Source organism: Hypanus sabinus, chromosome X2 (assembly GCF_030144855.1).
Source record: "Hypanus sabinus isolate sHypSab1 chromosome X2, sHypSab1.hap1, whole genome shotgun sequence".
NCBI classification, from domain to species: Eukaryota; Metazoa; Chordata; class Chondrichthyes; order Myliobatiformes; family Dasyatidae; genus Hypanus; species Hypanus sabinus.
Genome location: NC_082739.1, coordinates 3,762,725 through 3,781,934, shown reverse-complemented (window position 1 = coordinate 3,781,934; position 19,210 = coordinate 3,762,725). Strand labels below are relative to the sequence as shown.

At 45.1% G+C, this 19,210-nt stretch overlaps 2 protein-coding genes across 4 annotated transcripts in view; one reads left to right on the top strand and one right to left on the bottom strand.

Annotated features, from left to right (window-relative positions):
* dscaml1 (Down syndrome cell adhesion molecule like 1) overlaps window positions 1–15,476 on the top strand; it is a 676,237-nt gene extending 660,761 nt beyond the window's left edge. For 2 of the 3 annotated variants that reach the window (XM_059956821.1, XM_059956822.1), the window contains 4 exons: window positions 52–204; window positions 722–916; window positions 8,496–8,801; window positions 14,646–15,476. In XM_059956821.1, the coding sequence (XP_059812804.1) occupies window positions 52–204; window positions 722–916; window positions 8,496–8,801; window positions 14,646–15,082 (1,091 nt within the window). In that variant the 3' untranslated portion in view covers window positions 15,083–15,476. Of the gene's footprint in view, window positions 1–51; window positions 205–721; window positions 917–8,495; window positions 8,802–14,645 lie in introns of those variants that run through there. The other variant, XR_009509068.1, reaches the window with a different exon arrangement.
* Window positions 1–19,210, bottom strand: part of LOC132385096 (uncharacterized) — a 175,324-nt gene that overhangs the window by 89,187 nt on the left and 66,927 nt on the right. The window contains exon 1 of the mRNA XM_059956834.1: window positions 14,210–14,637. Within this exon, the coding sequence (XP_059812817.1) occupies window positions 14,210–14,261 (52 nt within the window). The 5' untranslated portion in view covers window positions 14,262–14,637. Of the gene's footprint in view, window positions 1–14,209 lie in introns of the transcript that reaches the window.

Below are 19,210 nucleotides of genomic sequence, written 5' to 3'. Positions count from 1 at the left end.
TCTGGCCATATGGCCTACTCTTGCACCTACTTCTTATGTTCTCTGCTGCAGGGGAAGACAAGGCCACGATCCCAGTGACAGACTCAGAGTTTAATCAATCGGTCAACCCCCAGAGTTTCTGCACGGGTGTATCTCTCCATCACCCGGCCTTGGTTCAGAACACGGGGCCACTGATCGACATGTCAGACATCCGACCTGGCACCAGTAAGTATCAGAGTTTCTATAAAAGTGTAGTGACTTCAGGTCAGACAATACCAGACCAGAAATGGATCTTGTTTTGCTTGGAATGTGGGTGACCAGCACAGTGGGGTTGAAGGGGAAGTGAAGCATGGGAGATGCAGGATATGTGGATGAGACAGATGAAGAGGCATGAGCACAGAGACAATCAGACCAGGTGGGCCGAATAGCCAGCTTCACTACTATTAATGTAAGCTTTCAATCCATATGTGTTCATGCTGCAGACAATGGGGAGGGAAAGAAAATGATTAATTTAAATGGTTCAACACACATAAAATGCTGGAGAAGCTCAGCAGCTCAGGCAACATCTATAGAGAAGAGTAAACAGTCGATGTTTCAGGCCAAGACCTCTCATTAGGACTCCGCCCAAAATGTCGACTGTTTATTCCCCTCCATAGAAGCTGTCTGACCTGCTGAGTTTCTCCAGCACTTTGTGTGTGTTGGTCAATGTCTCAATGAAGACTCTTGGTTTCCTCACCACTAGATCCTGTTGCGAGGAAGAGTGTGAAATCAGCACACAGTACAAGGAACAGGTATTCCAGCCAGTGGACTCTTACAAAGTGTCAGGCCTCAACCCCAGCTCGAACCTTAACCTCTGACTGGAGAACTGTGGGATCACAACATGGAATAACAGTGACAGAGAGTGACAGCTACAGTGCCAGCCTCTCCCAGGACACAGGTAAGAGTGGTAGTAAAGGGACAGGATGAGCCCTGCTTGGTCGTTTATACCATAAAGATTTTGATAGTTACTGTACTTACTGTCAGACTTAACTTCCCAAATAACCCAATGAACCACTTGGACCCCATTCACCTTCCCAAACAGTCCCTCCTTCCTCCACCAATCCACCAGGGCTCCAGTAGGAACCACCTGCAAAACTGAATGTAGTTTTGCTCACACAGGCTACTCCAACATCATCTCCCAAGCCTCAATCACCATGAAGGACAATGGGCACAGAGTGGCACCTCGTCTTTTAATCACATCCTGACTTGGAAATATTTTGCATTCCTTCATTGTCATAATATGGAAATCCTGAAGTTGCTAACTAATAATGTTGTAGGATAGAGTGCACCTTCAGCATAGTGGACAGTATTGTTTAAAAAAAAATAGAATCATCATCAGCAAGAGCAAGGACAGATGATCAATGACGAGGATGTTGTCTGGACTTGAAGGACTGAGTTATGAAGAGAGGTTGAGCAAGTTAGGACTCTTTTCACTGGAGTGTAGGAGAATGAAGGGAGATCTCATCAAAGAGTATATAATCATGAGGGGCAGAGATAGGATCTTTTCCCCAGGGTTGGGAATCAAGAACGGGAGGACATAAGTTTAAGTTATCAGGGGAGTGATTTAATAGGAACCTGAAGAACAACCTTTTCACCCAGAGCATGGTCAGTGGATGGAAGAGATTAAGCCAGCCACATGAACAACATTTAAAAGGAAACTGGGCAGGTACATGGATAGGAAAGGTATACAACCATAAAACATAAAAGCAGACTTTGGTCACTCAGCCCATCCAGTCTGCTCCACCATTCAATCCTGGCTGATCCTTTTTTCCCCTTCTCAGCCCCACTCCTGGTCGTCTCCCCATAACCTTTGATGCCATGGCCAATAAAGAACCTATCAAGCTCTGCCTTAAATACATCCAATGACCTGGCCTCCACAGCTGTCTGTGGTATCAAATTTCACAAATTCACCATGCACTGGCTAGAGAAATTTCTCCACATTTCTGTTTTAAATAGACGCCTCTCTATCCTGAGGCTGTGCCCTCTTGATCTGGACTCCCCCACCATGAGAAACATCCTTTCCACATCTACTCTATCTAGGCCTTTCAACATTCAAGAGGTTTCAATGAGAATCCTCCTCATCCTTCTTAATTCCAGTGAGTACAGACCCAGAGCCATCAAAAGTTCCTCGTATGACAACCCTTTCATTCCCAGAATCATCCTTGTGAACCTCCTCTGAACTCTGTGCTATGCCAGCACATCTTTTCTTAGGTGAGAAGCCCAAAACTGTTCACGATACTCAAGGTGAGGCCTTGTTCATCTCGTCCAGGTGATGTACGTACCCTTATGTCTTTGAGCTCCCTTGTAATGTAACTGCACTCACTTCTCTTCCCTCACACCCTTCAACATCAGGCACACTGCTAGTGTCTTCCACAGTGAATACTGATACAACATTCTCATTTAGTTCATTTGCCATATTCTTGGCCCCCATTATTATTTCTCCAGCCTACTTTTCTAGTGGTCCTGTATCCATTCTCATCTCTCTTCTATTTTTTACATATTTGAAAAAGCTTGTACTATCCACTATTGTTTGCTAGCTTACTTTCATTATTCATCTTTTCCTTTCTAATGACTCTTTTAGTTGCTCTCTGTAGGTTTTTAAAAACTTCCCAATCCTCTATCTTCCCACTAATCTTTGTCTCTCTTTTGCTTTTACAATAGCTTTGACTTCCCTTGTCAGCCAAGGTTGTACTATTTTACCATTTGAGTATTTCTTCATTTTTGGAATACACACGTCCTGCACCTTCCTCATTTTTCCCAGAAACGCACACCATTGCTGCTCTGCTGACATCCCTGCCAACTCCTCTCTCATACCACTGTAATTTCCTTCACTCCACTGAAATACTGCTACATCAGACTTTACTTTCTCCCTATCAAATTTCAAGTTGAACTCAATCATACTGTGATTACTGCCTCCTAAGGGTTCTTTTACCTTAAGCTCCCCAATCACCTCTGATTCATTACATAACACCCAATCCAGTATAGCTGATCCCCTAGTAGGGTCAATGACAAACTGTTCTAAAATGTCATCTTGTAGACACTCAACAAACTCACTCTCTTGGGATCCAATTCCAACCTGATTTTCCCTATAGATGTGAGTGCTGAAATCTCTTAAATCTATCACAACACTGCCCTTTTGACACACCCTTCCTAGTTCCTGTTGTAATCTGTGATCCACATCCCAGCCACTGTTGGGAGGCCTGTATATAACTGCCATCAGAGTCCTTTTACCCTTGCAGTTCCTTAACTCAACCCGCAAGGATTCAACATCTTCCGATCCTATGTCACATCTTTCTATGATTTGATGCCATTCTTAACCAGAAGAGCCACGCCACCCTCTCTGCCTACCTTCCTATCCCTCTGATATAATGTGTAACCTTGGATATTCAGCTCCCAACTACAACCATCCCTCAGCCATGATTCAGTGATGGCCACAACATCATACCTGACAATCTGTAATAGTGCAACAAGATCACCCACCTTATTTCTTATACTCCATGCATTGAGATATTACACTTTGTTGCATTTGCTACCCTTTCTGACTCTGCATCCCCAATGCATTGATACTCACCTTGTTGGCTGTAATTATGTCCTATCACCTGCCTGTCCTTCCTGACAGTCTGACTGGATGCTACCTTTGCTTTTTTACCATCCATCCTATCCTGAGTCCCTTCACTCCAGTTCCCACCCCCCCCCCCCCCGCAAAGTTGGCTTAAACCCTCCCCAACAGCTCTAACAAACCTGTCCGTGAGAATATTGGTTCCCCTCGGGTTCAGATGCAACCCGTCATTTTTGAACAAGTCACGCCTCCCCCAGATGAGAACCCTTAGCCCTGCCCCCTGCTCCAGCTTCTCAGCCATGCATATATCTGCCAACTCATTCTGTTTTTACCCTCACTGATGTGTGGCACAGGCAGCAATCCAGAAGTTCTCAGCTTTCTACCTAGCTCTCTAAATTCCCTTTTCAGGACCTCCTTGCTTTTCCTTCCTATATCATTGGTACCAATATGCACCAAGTCATCTGGCTGCTTTGTGTTGTGGTTGTGATTTGAGACGTCCCTGACCCTGGCATCAAGGAGGCAACATACCATCCGGGTGTCCCCTTCACGTCCACAGAATTTCCTGTTTGTTCCACTGATTATTGAGTCCCCTATCACTACCGCTCCCCTCTTCCTCTTCTGCACCACGGAACCATGCTCCATGCACGGAACCAGGTCTCTGTGACATTCCCCTGGAAAGTCACCCCCCCCCCCCCCATTTCAGTATCCAAAGTGGTATACTCATTTTGAAGGGTGCTCTGTGCTAACTGCCTGTTCACATTTCCATTTCTTCTGACAGTTACACAGCTACTCGCCTCCTGAAACTTAGGGGTGACTACTTCCCTGTAACTCTGATCGATTATCTCCTCACTCTCCCATACAAGCTGAAGGTCATCCAGTTGCTGCTCCAGATCCTTAACATGGTCCTCAAGGAACTGCAGCTGGATGCACTTCACACAGATGTAGTTCCCCAGGAGAATCTGGGTCTCCCAGGACTCCCAACATCCGGCCTGAAGAACACACAATGGCCATTTACTACTCTAGGTTCAGTAAGGGAAGGAGAAAAAAAATGAAGCTTCCCCAGAGCCAACACTTCTTCTGAGCCGAAGTCTCCTTTAAGCCAAAGCTTGACACTCCTACTGTCACCACTGACCTACCCTCAACAATGGCCACCCGTTTGTCCCTTCTGTACTTTGAAACAAGCATTGTATATGGGCCAAATGGAAGCAAATGGGTCCAGCTTTAATGGAAACCTTGGCTGGCATGGATCATTACACCAAAGAGCCTGTTTCTGGGCTCTTTGACTCTAAATGCTGGTCTTGCCACCAATGCCAGCTACTTTACACAAAAAAAAACAGATTGTGCTTTTACTTAGTGAGCCTTGGACAAAATCTGACCAGAGCAGTACACACCTGATGATCATCCATTGCCACCCAGATTGTGACATTCATGGTTGATTTCACCTGGTCAAGTGTCACTGCCCTCAACAACAGTCTTGCATTCAGGGTTGTAAAGGCTTGCTGACGGGTTAATCCTTCAGGAATGTTGTGAGGGAAATGAGGGTTGTGCAATTAGATCTACGATCTCTTTCTCGCCCTGAGCTTGTGTTAACAGTTGTGATTTTTATAAATGACTTGAATGAAGAAATGGTTAGTAAGGTAGGGGCAAATGAATTAGGGACATTTAAGAGACTCTCAGATAGGCACCTAGATAAAAAAAAAATGGAGACCTATGTGGAAGGGAAGGTTTAGTGTGATCTTAGAGCAGGTTAAGTAATCAGCACAACATCAAGTTCAAGTTCAAAGTAAATTTATTATCAAAGTGTGTATGTCACCGTATACAATCCTGAGATTCTTTTTCTTACAGGCATTCATGGTAAAACAAAGAAATACAGTAGAATCAATGAAAAGCTATACAATTATGAGCCAAAAGGTCTGTACTGTTCTATGTTTGATAAAGTAGTGCTCAGTCAGCCACCAGCAGTAATGACTGGCAAAGGCATCAGGATTTACTTAATATTCTTCAATTAAACTCTGGAACAAAAAGATTATACTTTTCAAGGATAGATTTCATCCACCAGGGTTTCTTCTGAAAATATAAATTATGTATTGTGGAGCTTCTAAGATCTTGTGCACAGAGAAGGCCATACTTGTGCTTTCTGTTCTAATCCCCAGCTCTTATCTCACAAAATTTACTACTTCTGTTTTTCAAGTGATTATCTGATTTCTCCTTGAATACAAATGCAACTCAGACTCCAGCTTGAGTTTTTGCAGTAGGAATGGTAGATCTGAGTGACTGCTGCAGACTCTGTTCCTCAGCTCCCCCAACCTGGAGCCTGGAAAGCAGCATCCACCATCAGAGACCCCCACCATACAACCATGCTCTCTTCTTGCTCTTGCCTTTGAGTAGGAGCATTAGGTTCCACACCACCAAGTTCAGGAACAGTTATTACCCTGCAATCATCAGGTTCCTGAACTAGTGAAGATAACTTCATTCATCTAACTCCTTACTTCTGTTCTAAAAGGTTGCCCTTCAATTTTGAGGCTGTGTCCGCCAGTTCTGGATACCCCACCATAGGAAACATCCTTTCCACATCCACTGTATCTAGTCCTTTCAACTTTCGATAGATTTCAATGAGATCCCCATGCATTCTTCTAAATTCTAGTGTGTACAGATCCAAAGCTGCCAAATGCTCCTCATATGTTAACCCCTTCATTCCCAGAATCATCCTTGTGACCCTCCTCTGGACTCTCTCCAATGACAACAATGGGGCCCAAAACTGTTGACAATACTCCAAGTGTGGCCTGACTGGTGTCTTATAAAGGTTCTGCATTATCTCCTTACTTTTATATTCTATTCCCCTTGAAATAAATGCCAACGTTGCATTTGCCTTCTTTACCACAGTCTCAATCTGTACATTAACCTTCTGGGAGTCTTGCACGAGGACTCCCAAGTCCCTCTGCACCTCTGATGTTTGAACCTTCTCCCCATTTAGATAATAGTCTGCACTATTGTTTCTTTTACTAAAATGCATTATCATGCATTTCCCAACACTGTATTCCATCTGCCACTTTTTTGCCCATTCTTCCAATTTGTCTAAGTCCTGCTGCAATCACATTGCTTCCTCAGCACTACCTACCCCTCCACCTATCTTCATATCACCTGCAAACTTTGCCACAAAGCCATCAATTCCATAATCCAAATCACTGACAGTGTGAAAAGTAGCGGTCCTAATACTGACCCCTGAGGAACACCACTAGTCACTGGCAGCCAATCAGAAAAGACCCCTTTTATTCCCACTCACTGCCTCCTGCCTGTCAGCTATTCCTCTATCCATGCCAGTATCTTTCCTTTAAGACCATGGGATTTTATCTTGTTAAGCGGTCTCGTGTGAGGCACCTCATCAATTGCCTTCTGAAAATCTAAGTAAATGGCATCCACTACCTCTCCTTTGTCCACCCTGCTTGTTACTTCCTTGAAGAACTCTAACAGGTTTGTCAGGCAAGATTTCCCTTCACAGAAACCATGCTGACTTTGACTTATTTTATCATTCGACTCCAAGTACCTCAAAAAACCATCCTAATAATAGACTCCAACACTTTCCCAAACACTGAGGTTAAGCTAACTGGTCTGCAATTTTTCAGTCCTCCGGGACCACGCTAGAATCAATTGATTCTTGAAAGATCATGACCAATGCATCAGTTATCTCTTCAGCAACCTCTCTCAGGACTCTGGTATGTAGTCCGTCTGGTCCAGGTGACTTATCCACCTTAAAATCTTTCAGTTTGTCTAGCATCTTTTCCTTTGTAATAGCAATGGCACTCACTCCTACTCCCTGACACTCACGGACCTCTGGCACACTGCCAGTATCTTCCAGCGTGAAGACTGATGCAAAGTACATATTAAGTTCATCAGCCATTTCTTTGATACCATTACTACCTCACCAGCATAATTTTCCAATGGTCCAATTATCAACTATCACCTCCCTTTTATTCTTTATATAATGTTAAAAAAACTTTTAGTATTTTGCTTTATATTATCGGCTAGTTTGCCCTCATATTTAGCTTTTCCCTAATTACAGCTTTTTTAGTTGAATTTTAACAGTTTCCCAATCATGCAACTTCCCACTCACTCTTGTTACCTTATATGCCCTTTCCTTGGCTTTCATGCAGTCTATAACTTCCCTTGTCAGCCACGGGTGCCTACCCCTGCCGCTTGTGAACTATTGCCAGAAACTTCAGCCATCTCTGCTCTGCTGGTATCCCCACCAGTATCCTCCTCCAATCCACCTGGGAAAGCTCCTCTCTCATGCCCCTGTAATTCCCTTTATTCCATTGTGAGACTGATACATGTGACTTGTGCTTCTCCCTCTCAAATTGCAGTATGAATGATCACTGCCTCGAGCACAAGCTGCTCTAAAAAGTAATCTCGTAGACACACAATAAATTCCTTCTCTTGTGATTCAACACCAACCTGATTTTCCACTTGCATATTGAAGTCCCCAATTACAATTGTGTCATTACCCTTATTACATGCCTTTTCCAGCTCCCTTTGCAATCTCAACCCCACATGGTGGAGGCCTAGATATGATTCCCAAATGGTTTTTTCACCATTGCAGTTTCTTAACTCCAACAACAAGGATTCAACATTCTCTGACCCTGTCACCTTTTCTAAGGATGTAATTCACACCACTGCCTATGCCTTCCTGAAGGTCCTTTTGACACAAACTACCTGCTGAATTCCTCCAGCATTTTGTGTGTTGCTCTAAATTCCAGCATTTGCTGAAACTCATGGAAAATGGTCATTAAATCTGTTTCACTGCTCTTTCAGGTACTCATGACCCAGGATTTCTGATCTCTGACTCTCCTAAGCAATGCCATGTATCATGTTCTATTCTTTTCCTCTAATATTCCTCATCTTTGTTGCTTTTCTTTCAAAGACAAAGGCAGAAACAGCATGGTCTCTACAGAGAGTGCTTCCTCCACCTACGAGGAGCTAGCTCGGGCCTACGAGCATGCCAAGCTGGAGGAGCAGTTGCAGCACGCCAAGTTCGAGATCACGGAGTGCTTCATCTCGGACAGCTCCTCTGACCAGATGACCACAGGCACAACCGACAACGCCGACAGCATGACCTCCATGAGCACACCCTCGGAAGCTGGAATCTGCAGGTTCACCGCGTCACCCCCACAGCCCCAGGACATTGACCGAGGGAAGAATGTTGCTGTGCCCATTGCTCACCGAGCTGGTAAGCTGTGCCAGACCCTTGCCACCTAGAACTCCTTGGCTTTAATTACAACAGGCAGCTCTGCCACCCAAGCCTGGGCAGAGCCTTAGTCATATAGTTTAGAAAAAGGCCGTTTAGCCCAGCTCATTCATGCCAAACAAGTTGCCCATCTAAACGAGTCCCATTTGTCCACATTTGGCCCATATCCCTCTAAGCCTTTCCTATCTATCCATATGTTTTCAAAATGGTGTTATTGTAGTTGGCTCAACCACTTCCTCTTGTTCCCTATATGCACCATTCTTTGAATGAAGAAGTTGCTCTTCAGGTTCCTGTTGAACCTATGCCTTCTGGTATTTTATTCCCTTCTCCTGGAAAAAAGACTGTGTGCCTTCACCCTACCTATGCCACTCCTGGTTTTATACACCTCACTAAGGTCACCTTCAATTTCCTATGCTCCATGGAATAATGACCTAGCTTGCCTAACCTCTCCCTATAATTCATAAGACATTGGAACAGAATTAGGCCGATGGGCCCATCAAGGTTGCTCTGCTATTCCATCATGACTGATTTATTATCCTTCTTAACCCCATTCTCCTGTCTTTTCGCCATAACCTTTGACATCCCCACTAATTAACACATTAAATATACGCCAGTGATTTGGCCTCCACAACCGTCTGTGGTAAATCGAAGCAAGAGGCTGAGAGTGAAGGATTAAAGGCATCTCGGAGAGAAGTCTTTTTTTTATTGATCGGGGAAAAAAGGCTAGACTGCGCAGGTGCGTGATGTAGCGCACCAAAGGTTTAAAGAAAAACCACCATATACAGCAGCCATCGTCAGAGTGGACTGAGTCGGAGTGGGACGGCTTTGGCTCAATCAGGCAGAGGCGAGAGTAGTTTCTGGTAAGTTTTGTTCTGTTCTGTTTAGAGCAGAGAGAATGCCAGGCAGGATGTGGGAAATCAGGGAGACCTCTGGTGTCCCTGACGACATCACCTGCAAGGAGTGCATCCAGCTGCAGCTCCTAACAAACCGCGTTAGGAACTGGAGCAGGAGCTGGATGACCTCCGGATCATTCGGGAGAATGTGGAGTTAATAGATAGTAGCTACAGGGAGGTAGATACGCCAAAGGAGCAGCACACAGTAATTGGGTTACCGTCAGGTGAGGGAAGGGGAAAGGGCAGGCAGAGCAGGGTTCCCCTGTGGCCATTCCCCTCAACAACAAGTATACCGATTTGGATACTGTTGGGGATGACTTGCTTGGGATAAGCTGCGGCAGCTGGATCTCTGGCACTGAGTCTGGTTCTGCAGTGCAGAAGGGAGGGTGGAAGAAGAGGAGAGTGGAAGTGATAGGGGACTCGATAGAGGTACAGACAGGAGGTTCTGTGGTTGTGACAGAGACTCCCGGATGGTTTGTTGCCTCCCGGGTGCCAGGGTCAGGGATGTCTCTGAGCACATGCACAGCATTCTGAAGTGGGAGGGTGAGCAGCCAGATATCATGGTACACATCGGTATCAATGACGTAGGAAGAAAGAGTGAGTATAGAGAGCTTGGTAGGAAGTTAAAAAGCAGGACCTCGAGGGTGGTAATCTCAGGATTGCTACCTGTGCCACGTGCCAGTGAGGGTAAGTGTTGGATGCTCTGGAGGATGAACACGTGGCTGAGGAACTGGTGTGGGGTCAGGGTTTCAGATTTCAGGATCATTGGGACCTCTTCTGGGACAGGTGGGATCTGTACAAGAGAGATGGGTTACACCTGAACTACAGGGGGACCAATATCCTTGCAGGGAGGTTTGTTAGTGCTATGGGGGGGGGGGTTAAACTAGATTTGCAGGGGGATGGGAACCAGAGTGCCAGAGCAGATAGTGGAGCAGGGTGAAAATAAATGATGTTAAAGTTTCATGCAAAGTCAGAAATAGAAGGGTTGTGTGTGGTGGTAATAATCTTCTGAGGTGTGTCTATTTCAATGCGAGGAGTATTGTGGGGAAGGCTGACGAGCTGAGGGCCTGGATTGACATGTGGAATTATGACATTATAGCCATTAGTGAAACTTGGCTACAGGAGGGGCAGGACTGGCAGCTCAATGTTCCAGGGTTCTGATGTTTCAGATGCAATAGAGGCAGAGTGATGAAGGGTGGAGAGGGGTGGCATTGCTAGTCAGGGAATGAAGGAGACCAGTGTTGAAATTGCAGGGGCCTTGGCAGATATACTTAAAATGTCGGTACTCACGGGTGAGCCCAGCACTGATCCCTATGGCACACCACTAGTCACAGGCCTCCACTCAGAGAAGCAATCCTCCATTACCACTCTCTGACTTCTCCCACTGAGCTAATGTCTAATCCTATTTACTACCTCTCCATGTATACCTAGCGACTGAATCGCTAGGTCCGAGGGAGTACCCTGTCAGGTCCTAGGGATTTATCTACTCTGATTTGCCTCAAGATAGCAAGCACTCCTCCTCTTCAATCTGTATAGGTTCCATGACATCACTACTTGTTTGCCTCATTTCCATTGACTCCATGCCAGTTTCCTTAGTAAATACAGATGCAAAAAACCATTTCTCCCCCATTTCTTTTGGTTCCACACATAGCCGACCACTCTGATCTTCAAGAGGACCAACTTTATCCCTTACTATCCTTTTGCTCTTAACATACCTGTAGAAGCTCTTTGGATTATCATCCACTTTCCTGGCAACCTCCTCGAAAAACTCTAATAGATTTGTTAAACATGACCTACCACGCACAAAGCCATGTTGACTCTCCCTAATAAGTCCCTGTCAGTCCAAAGACTTGTAGATCCTATCTCTTAGTACTCCTTCCAACAATTTACCTACTGCTGATGTCAAACTTACAGACCTATAATTTCCCGGATTACTTTTAGAGCCTTTTTTAAACAACGGAACAACATGAGCTATCCTCCAATCCTCCGGCACCTCACCCGTGAGCACCGACATTTTAAGTATATCTGCCAAGGCCCCTGCAATTTCAACACTGGTCTCCTTCATTCCCTGACCAGCAATGCCACCCCTCTCCACCCTTCATCACTCTGCCTCTATTGCATCTGAAACATCGGAATCCTAGAACATTGAGCTGCCAGTCCTACCCCTCCTGTAGCCAAGTTTCACTAATGGCTATAATGTCATAATTCCACATGTCAATCCAGGCCCTCAGCTCGTCAGCCTTCCCCACAATACTCCTCGCATTGAAATAGACACACCTCAGAAGATTATTACCACCACACACAACCCTTCTATTTGAGACTTTGCATGAAACTTTAACATAATTTATTTTCACCCTGCTCCGGCACTCTGGTTCCCATCCCCCTGCAAATCTAGTTTACCCCCCCCCCCCCCAAAGCACTAACAAACCTCCCTGCAAGGATATTGGTCCCCCTGTAGTTCAGGTGTAACCCATCTCTCTTGTACAGATCCCACCTGTCCCAGAAGAGGTCCCAATGATCCTGAAATCTGAAACCCTGACCCCACACCAGTTCCTCAGCCACGTGTTCATCCTCCAGAGCATCCAACACTTACCCTCACTGGCACGTGGCACAGGTAGCAATCCTGAGATTACCACCCTCGAGGTCCTGCTTTTTAACTTCCTACCAAGCTCTCTATACTCACTCTTTCTTCCTACGTCATTGATACCGATGTGTACCATGATATCTGGCTGCTCACCCTCCCACTTCAGAATGCTGTGCATGTGCTCAGAGACATCCCTGACCCTGGCACCTGGGAGGCAACAAACCATCCGGGAGTCTCTGTCACGACCACAGAACCTCCTGTCTGTACCTCTATCGAGTCCCCTATCACTTCCACTCTCCTCTTCTTTCTCCCTCCCTTCTGCACTGCAGAACCAGACTCAGTGCCAGAGATCTGGCTGCCGCAGCTTGTCCCAAGCAAGTCATCCCCAACAGTATCCAAATCGGTATACTTGTTGTTGAGGGGAATGGCCACAGGGGAGCCCTGCTCTGCCTGCCCTTTCCCCTTCCCTCGCCTGACGGTAACCCAATTACCTGTGCCCTGCTCCTTTGGCGTAACCACCTCCCTGTAGCTACTATCTATTAACTCCACATTCTCCCAAATGATCCGGAGGTCATCCAGATCCTGCTCCAGTTCCTAACGCGGTTTGTTAGGAGCTGCAGCTGGATGCACTCCTTGCAGGTGACGTCGTCAGGGACACCAGAGGTCTCCCTAATTTCCCACATCCTGCCTGGTATTCTCTCTAAACTGACTCGTTAAAAAAGAAATCAAATGAGAGAAAAAAACCAACTTACCGGAACCTGCCTGTTGAGTCGAAGTCGTCCCACTCTGACTCAGTCCACTCCGACGATGGCCGCTTCGCTAGACGAAACTTCTTTTATAGTGCGCTAGCTAATCAATCGGCTGTCTTCAGCTCCTCCGCTCCCAATTGGTTGGCCATTTAAAAAACTGAAAAAGCCTGCAAATCCTCTCCTTCTCAAGTTCTGACCTGTTTGCTAGACAGATGTAGCATTGGCTGCAGTAATATTCCCCATACACTCTCCCTAGAGAGTTCAGAATCAGGTTTACTATCACTGGTATAGGTTGTGAAATTTGTTAACTTTGCAGCAGCAGTACAATGATAATAGAGAGAAAACCAAATTACAGTAAAAATATTATATATGTATCAAATAGTTAAAAAAGTGGTGAGGTAGTGTTCATGGGTTCACTGTCCATTCAAAAGTCTGACGGCAGAGGGGAAGAAGCTGTTCCTGAATCATTGTGTGTGTGCCTTCAGGCTCCTGCATGGAATAATGAGCACTGTTTACTTCATATCCAGCCCATGCCTTACCTGGCTGGTTTACTGATATTGAATGCATCTGATAGGAATTCTTCAGTTCCCAGCACTAACATCCCTCATCACGATGACTGCAAAACTTGACAAAAACGGTTTCCAAAATATGGTTCATCTGAGGCAAAGCTTCCCATTAAATGTAATTAATTTATATCACTATGGTTACAGTTATGAGTGTAACCTCCCAAACCAACATTTTATCACGTAACCTAACATGCCTGCAATACATCACTTATAATGGACCCATTTGGATGCAGGCTGTCTGCATCTGTGCAGATATGTAGCTGCTGTTTGAGCTTGCATTGACTCTCAATAAACCTTCAGCAGAAACCACATTTTAACTTTCAGCAATGTAGATACTTTGGGGATTTATTATTTTTTGAGATGCAGATGCTTCTGGCAAGGACAGGATTTATTACCCATCTATAATCTCCCCTGAACCATGAGCCTTGCTGGGCCATTTCAGAAGGTAATTAAGATTCAGCTATGGACCAAATAGGGTCAAGATTTCCTTAGTGATTCAAGCAGGGTTTTTTCTGGCAACCAGTCACCAATATGGTCACTGCTACTATCACTAGTTTTAATCTGAGATTTGCTTTGTGAATTACAGTTCTCTACTTACTTTGGTGGGAGGGATTTGAATTCTTGACTCCCAGTTGCTGATCCAGCAACATACCCAGCGCAACACACAGAAAATGCTGGAGGAACTCAGCAGGTCAGGCAACACCCATGGAAAGAAATAAACAGTCAACATTTCGAGCCAAGACCCTTAATCAGCTCAGACAGCACCTATGGAGAGGAACAAACAGTTGACATTTCAGACCAAGACCTTTCATCAGGACCAGAAAGAGGGAAAAAGTCAGAGTAAGAAGGTGGGTGGAGGGGAAGGAGCACAAGCTGGTAGGTGATAGGTGAAATCAAGTGAGGAGGAAGGAGGGGAAAATTCCTAAGACACATATGTAAATGTGTATGGCGAATAAAGTTGATCCTTGATCCATAATCCTTTATTTTGTTGGCATGATGCATTAATTTAACATTAATGATTATTTATTTTGCAGGTGATTATTGCAATCTACCCCTATACGTAAAGTCAGATGCATTCTTCCGCAAGTCCGATGCCCGCGACCCTTGCCCTGTGGTGCCACCGAGGGAAGCCTCCATCCGGAACGTGGCCAGAGCGTACCAGTCACAAGGCCGGCACCTGACCCTCGACCCCAACAGCAAGCCGCCCATCCACCCGCACGCCACGACCACCTTACCTCAGAGGACTCTCACCGTGCCAGCCTCCACAGCCCCCACCACCACAACTTCCAGCAACACGAGCGCCACCAGCGCTGCCCCCACCGGAGCGAGCGCCCCTGCTGAACCTCGACTGGCCGCACACACCAAAATAAGCAGCTCCAGAGACTCGCTACTAGAGATGAGTACTGCTGGACTAGGCCGGTCACAGAAGCAGGGGGCAGGAGCCTATTCTAAGTCCTACACCCTGGTGTAGGCTCCAATACATCCCCTTATTACCCTCGCCCTTGCTAATTTGTAATAAAAAATATTTCTTGTACATAAAGAACTCTTTTTGTATAAATAATACTATTTTCTTCTTCTGCAGACCGATCAGGGCACAAAAAAAAATCAAAATGTGATGTTATTTAAAAAATAAAAACAAAAAAAAAGTGCACATTGTTTTGAACAGAGGACACAAATGAGGTTTTTTTTCTGATGTTGTGGATTGTTTCAAAGCAAGCTCCCTGAAGCCACTGCATGCGGACTATTTTACTGTTTAAAGAGATAACTCATAAAAGAATCTGCTTCTATTTGCAAATGCTTGTGTTAATACCTTTTTTCTATGAAAAAATCTCCAAACGCCGTGTGCAATAAAACATTTGTTTATATGCTGTTGTTTGCTTAATGGCTTGACTTTTGTTCCTGATAGTTAAATGGGGGTGGAGGGGGACACACACACACTAGAATGGAAGAACAGCAGGAAGACATTCAGATCCTTGGTCTCATTCCAACAATCTGCATTCAAATGCCATCTAAATGAGTTCACTCACCTTGTATCACAAATGCCAGTGTTCCATTTGAGGTGCTTAGTTTTTGTGGTCATCATCACTGTGTGTTAATGTTGACCAACAAAAAATGTTTCAAACATGGTTAATCCATTCTCTTCAATGGCAAGGCCAGCATTTACCGCCCATCCCCAAAGCTCTTGAAATGGTGAGCCATCTTTGTGAGCCACCTCTGTCCTTCAGTAGCATAGCAGTTAGCGTGACGCCATTACCTTCGGGGCATTCTGGATTTCAAAGTTCAAGTCTGGTGCCACCTTTGAGGAGCTTCTACATTCTCCCCATAAATCGCGTGGGTTTCCTCCCACAGTCCAAAGATGCATCGATTAGAAAGTTAATTGGTCATTGTAAAATGTCCTGTGATTAGGTTAAGGTTAAACAAGCAGATTACTGGGCAGTGCAGTCATTGGGCCAGAAGGGCCTGTTCCACACTGTATCTCTCAATAAATAAAATTAAAACATTATATTCTCACAATGCTCTGTGGTGAGGAGTTCCAGGATTTACCCACGATCTTGAGGAACAGTGACATTTAAGTCTTTCGCAAGGTTTGAGCTACCAACTTATGTTCAGTCCATGACAACATGCACAAAATCCTTGAGGAACTCAGCAAGTCAGGCAGAATCTATGGAGGGGAATCAACAGTTGATGTTTTGGGCTGAGACTCTTCATCTTGTTAAGTTCCTCCAGCATGTTGTGTTGCTCAACATTTCCAGCATCTGCAGAATCTCTTGTGTTTAGCATAAGTTTTAGTGGAGATAGAATATTATCAAATATGAGGAAAACATTCAAAATGTTCTTCTTTCTGGGGGGAGGGGGGGCTGATGCCAAGGTATGAAGTTTTAGGATTTTCCTAAACCAGAAAATCAAACATGAGGATGCTGTTTGGCATGGAATCCAACCTGCAGATGGTAGTGTTTGTTCTTCACTATCAAGTGCTACCAAATTACTAGAATATGATTAGATGCAAAGAATTTAGAATCATGGACTCAAACAGCGCAGAAACAGGCCCTAACTAAAGGAAATGCATCAAGAAGATTGAAAGAGTACTGAGAAAATTTACGAAGATGTCTCCAGGACTTGAGGACCTGAGTTACAGGATAGGTTGATTAGGTTAGAACTTTATTCCCTGGAGTGTAGAAGATTGAGAGGACATTTGATAGAGGTATACAGAATTATGAGGGGTATAGATAGGGTAAATGCAAGCAGATCCACTGAGGTTGGATAAGAATAGAGCTAGAGGTCATGGGTGAAAGAGGATGCTGAGGGAGAACTTAATCACTCAGAGTGAGTGTGGAACGAGCTGCCAGTGGAAGTGATGGATGTGGGGAAATTGCAACATTTAAGCGAAATTCAGATAGGTACATGGCTCGGAGGGATATGGAAGACCACAGTTCAGGTGTAAGTCAAGGGACTAGGCAGAGTTACAGTTCAGTGTGGACTAGATGGGCTGAAGGGCCTGTTTCTGTGCTGGAGTGCTCTATGATTCCATAAGCAAAAACTAGAGAGACGACAACCCTGCACCTCAGATCTGTGTATGGTTCTGGTAACCCAGGTATAGGAAGGATATCATAAAGCTGGAATGGGTACAGAAAAGATTCATAAGGATGCTACTGGCACTGGAGGATTTGAGTATAAGAACATAGAACAATACAACACAGTACAGACCCTTCAGCCCACAATGTTGTGCCGACCCTTAAACCCTGCCTCCCATATAACCCTCCACCTTAAGTTCCTCCATATACCTGTCTAGTAGTCTCTTAAACTTCACTAGTGTATCTGCCTCCACCACTGACTCAGGCAGTGCATTCAACGCACCAACCACTCTCTGAGTGAAAAACCTTCCTCTAATATCCCCCTTGAACTTCCCACCCCTTACCTTAAAGCCATGTCCTCTTGTATTGAGCAGTGGTGCACTGGGGGAGAGGTGCTGGCTGTCCACTCTGTCTATTCCTCTTAATATCTTTTATACCTCTATCATGTCTCCTCTCATCCTCCTCCTCTCCAGAAAGTAAAGTTCTCGCTCCCTTAATCTCTGATCATAATCCATACTCTCTAAACCAGGCAGCATCCTGGTAAATCTCCTCTGCACCCTTTCCAATGCTTCCACATCCTTCCTATAGTGAGGCGACCAGAACTGGACACAGTACTCCAAGTGTGGCCTAACCAGAGTTTTATAAAGCTGTATCATTACCCCGTGACTCTTAAACTCTATCCCTTGACTTATGAAAGCTAACACTCCATAAGCTTTAACTACCCTATCTACCTGTGAGGCAACTTTCAGGGATCTGTGGACATGTACCCCCAGATCCTTCTGCTCCTCCACATTTACAAGTATCTTGCCATTTACTTTGTACTCTGCCTTGGAGTTAGTCCTTCTGAAGTGTACCACCTCACACTTCTCTGGGTTGAACTCCATCTGCCACTTCTCAGCCCACTTCTGCATCCTATCAATGTCTCTCTGTAATCTTCGACAAACCTCTACACTATCCACAACACCACCAACCTTTATGTCATCTGCAAACTTGCCAACCCACTTTTACACCCCCCACATCCAGGTTGTTAATAAAAGTCACAAAATGTAGAGGTCCCAGAACAGATCCATGTGGGACATCACCAGTTACAACCCTCCAATCCGAATGTACTCCCTCCACCATGACCCTCTGCCTTCTGCAGGCAAGCCAATTCTGAATCCACCTGGACAAACTTCCCTGGATCCCATGCCTTCTGACTTTCTGAATATATCCCACCGTGTGGTACCTTGCCAAATGCTTTACTAAAATCCATGTAGATCACATCCACTGCACTACCCTCATCTATATGCCTGGTCACTTCCTCAAAGAACTCTATCAGGCTTGTTAGACATGATCTGCCCTTCACAAAGCCATGCTGACTGTCCCTGGATCAGACCATGATTCTCTAAATGCCCATAGATCCTATCTCTAAGAATCTTTTCCAACAGCTTTCCCATCACAGACTTAATGCTCACTGGTCTATAATTACCCGGACTGTGCCTACTACATTTTTTGAACAAGGGGACAACATTCGCCTCCCTCCAATCCTCCGGTACCATTCCCGTGGACAATGAGGGCATAAAGGCTCAGCAATCTCTTCCCTCACCTCATGAAGCAGCCTGGGGAATATTCCGTCAGGCCCCGGGGACTTATCCGTCTTAATGTATTTTAACAATTCCAACACCTCTTCTCCCTTAATATCAACATGCTCCAGAACATCAACCTCACTCATATTGTCCTCACCGTCATCAAGTTCCCTCACATTGGTGAATACTGAAGAGAAGTATTCATTGAGGACCTCGCTCACTTCCACAGCCTCCAGGCACATCTTCCCACCTTTATCTCTAATCGGTCCTATTTTCACTCCTGTCAACCTTTTGTTCTTCACATAATTGAAGAATGCCTTGGGGTTTTCCTTTACCCTACTCGCCAAGGCCTTCTCATGCCCCCTTCTTGCTCTCCTCAGCCCCTTCTTAAGCTCCTTTCTTGCTACCCTATATTCCTCAATAGACCCATCTGATCCTTGCTTCCTAAGCCTCACGTATGCT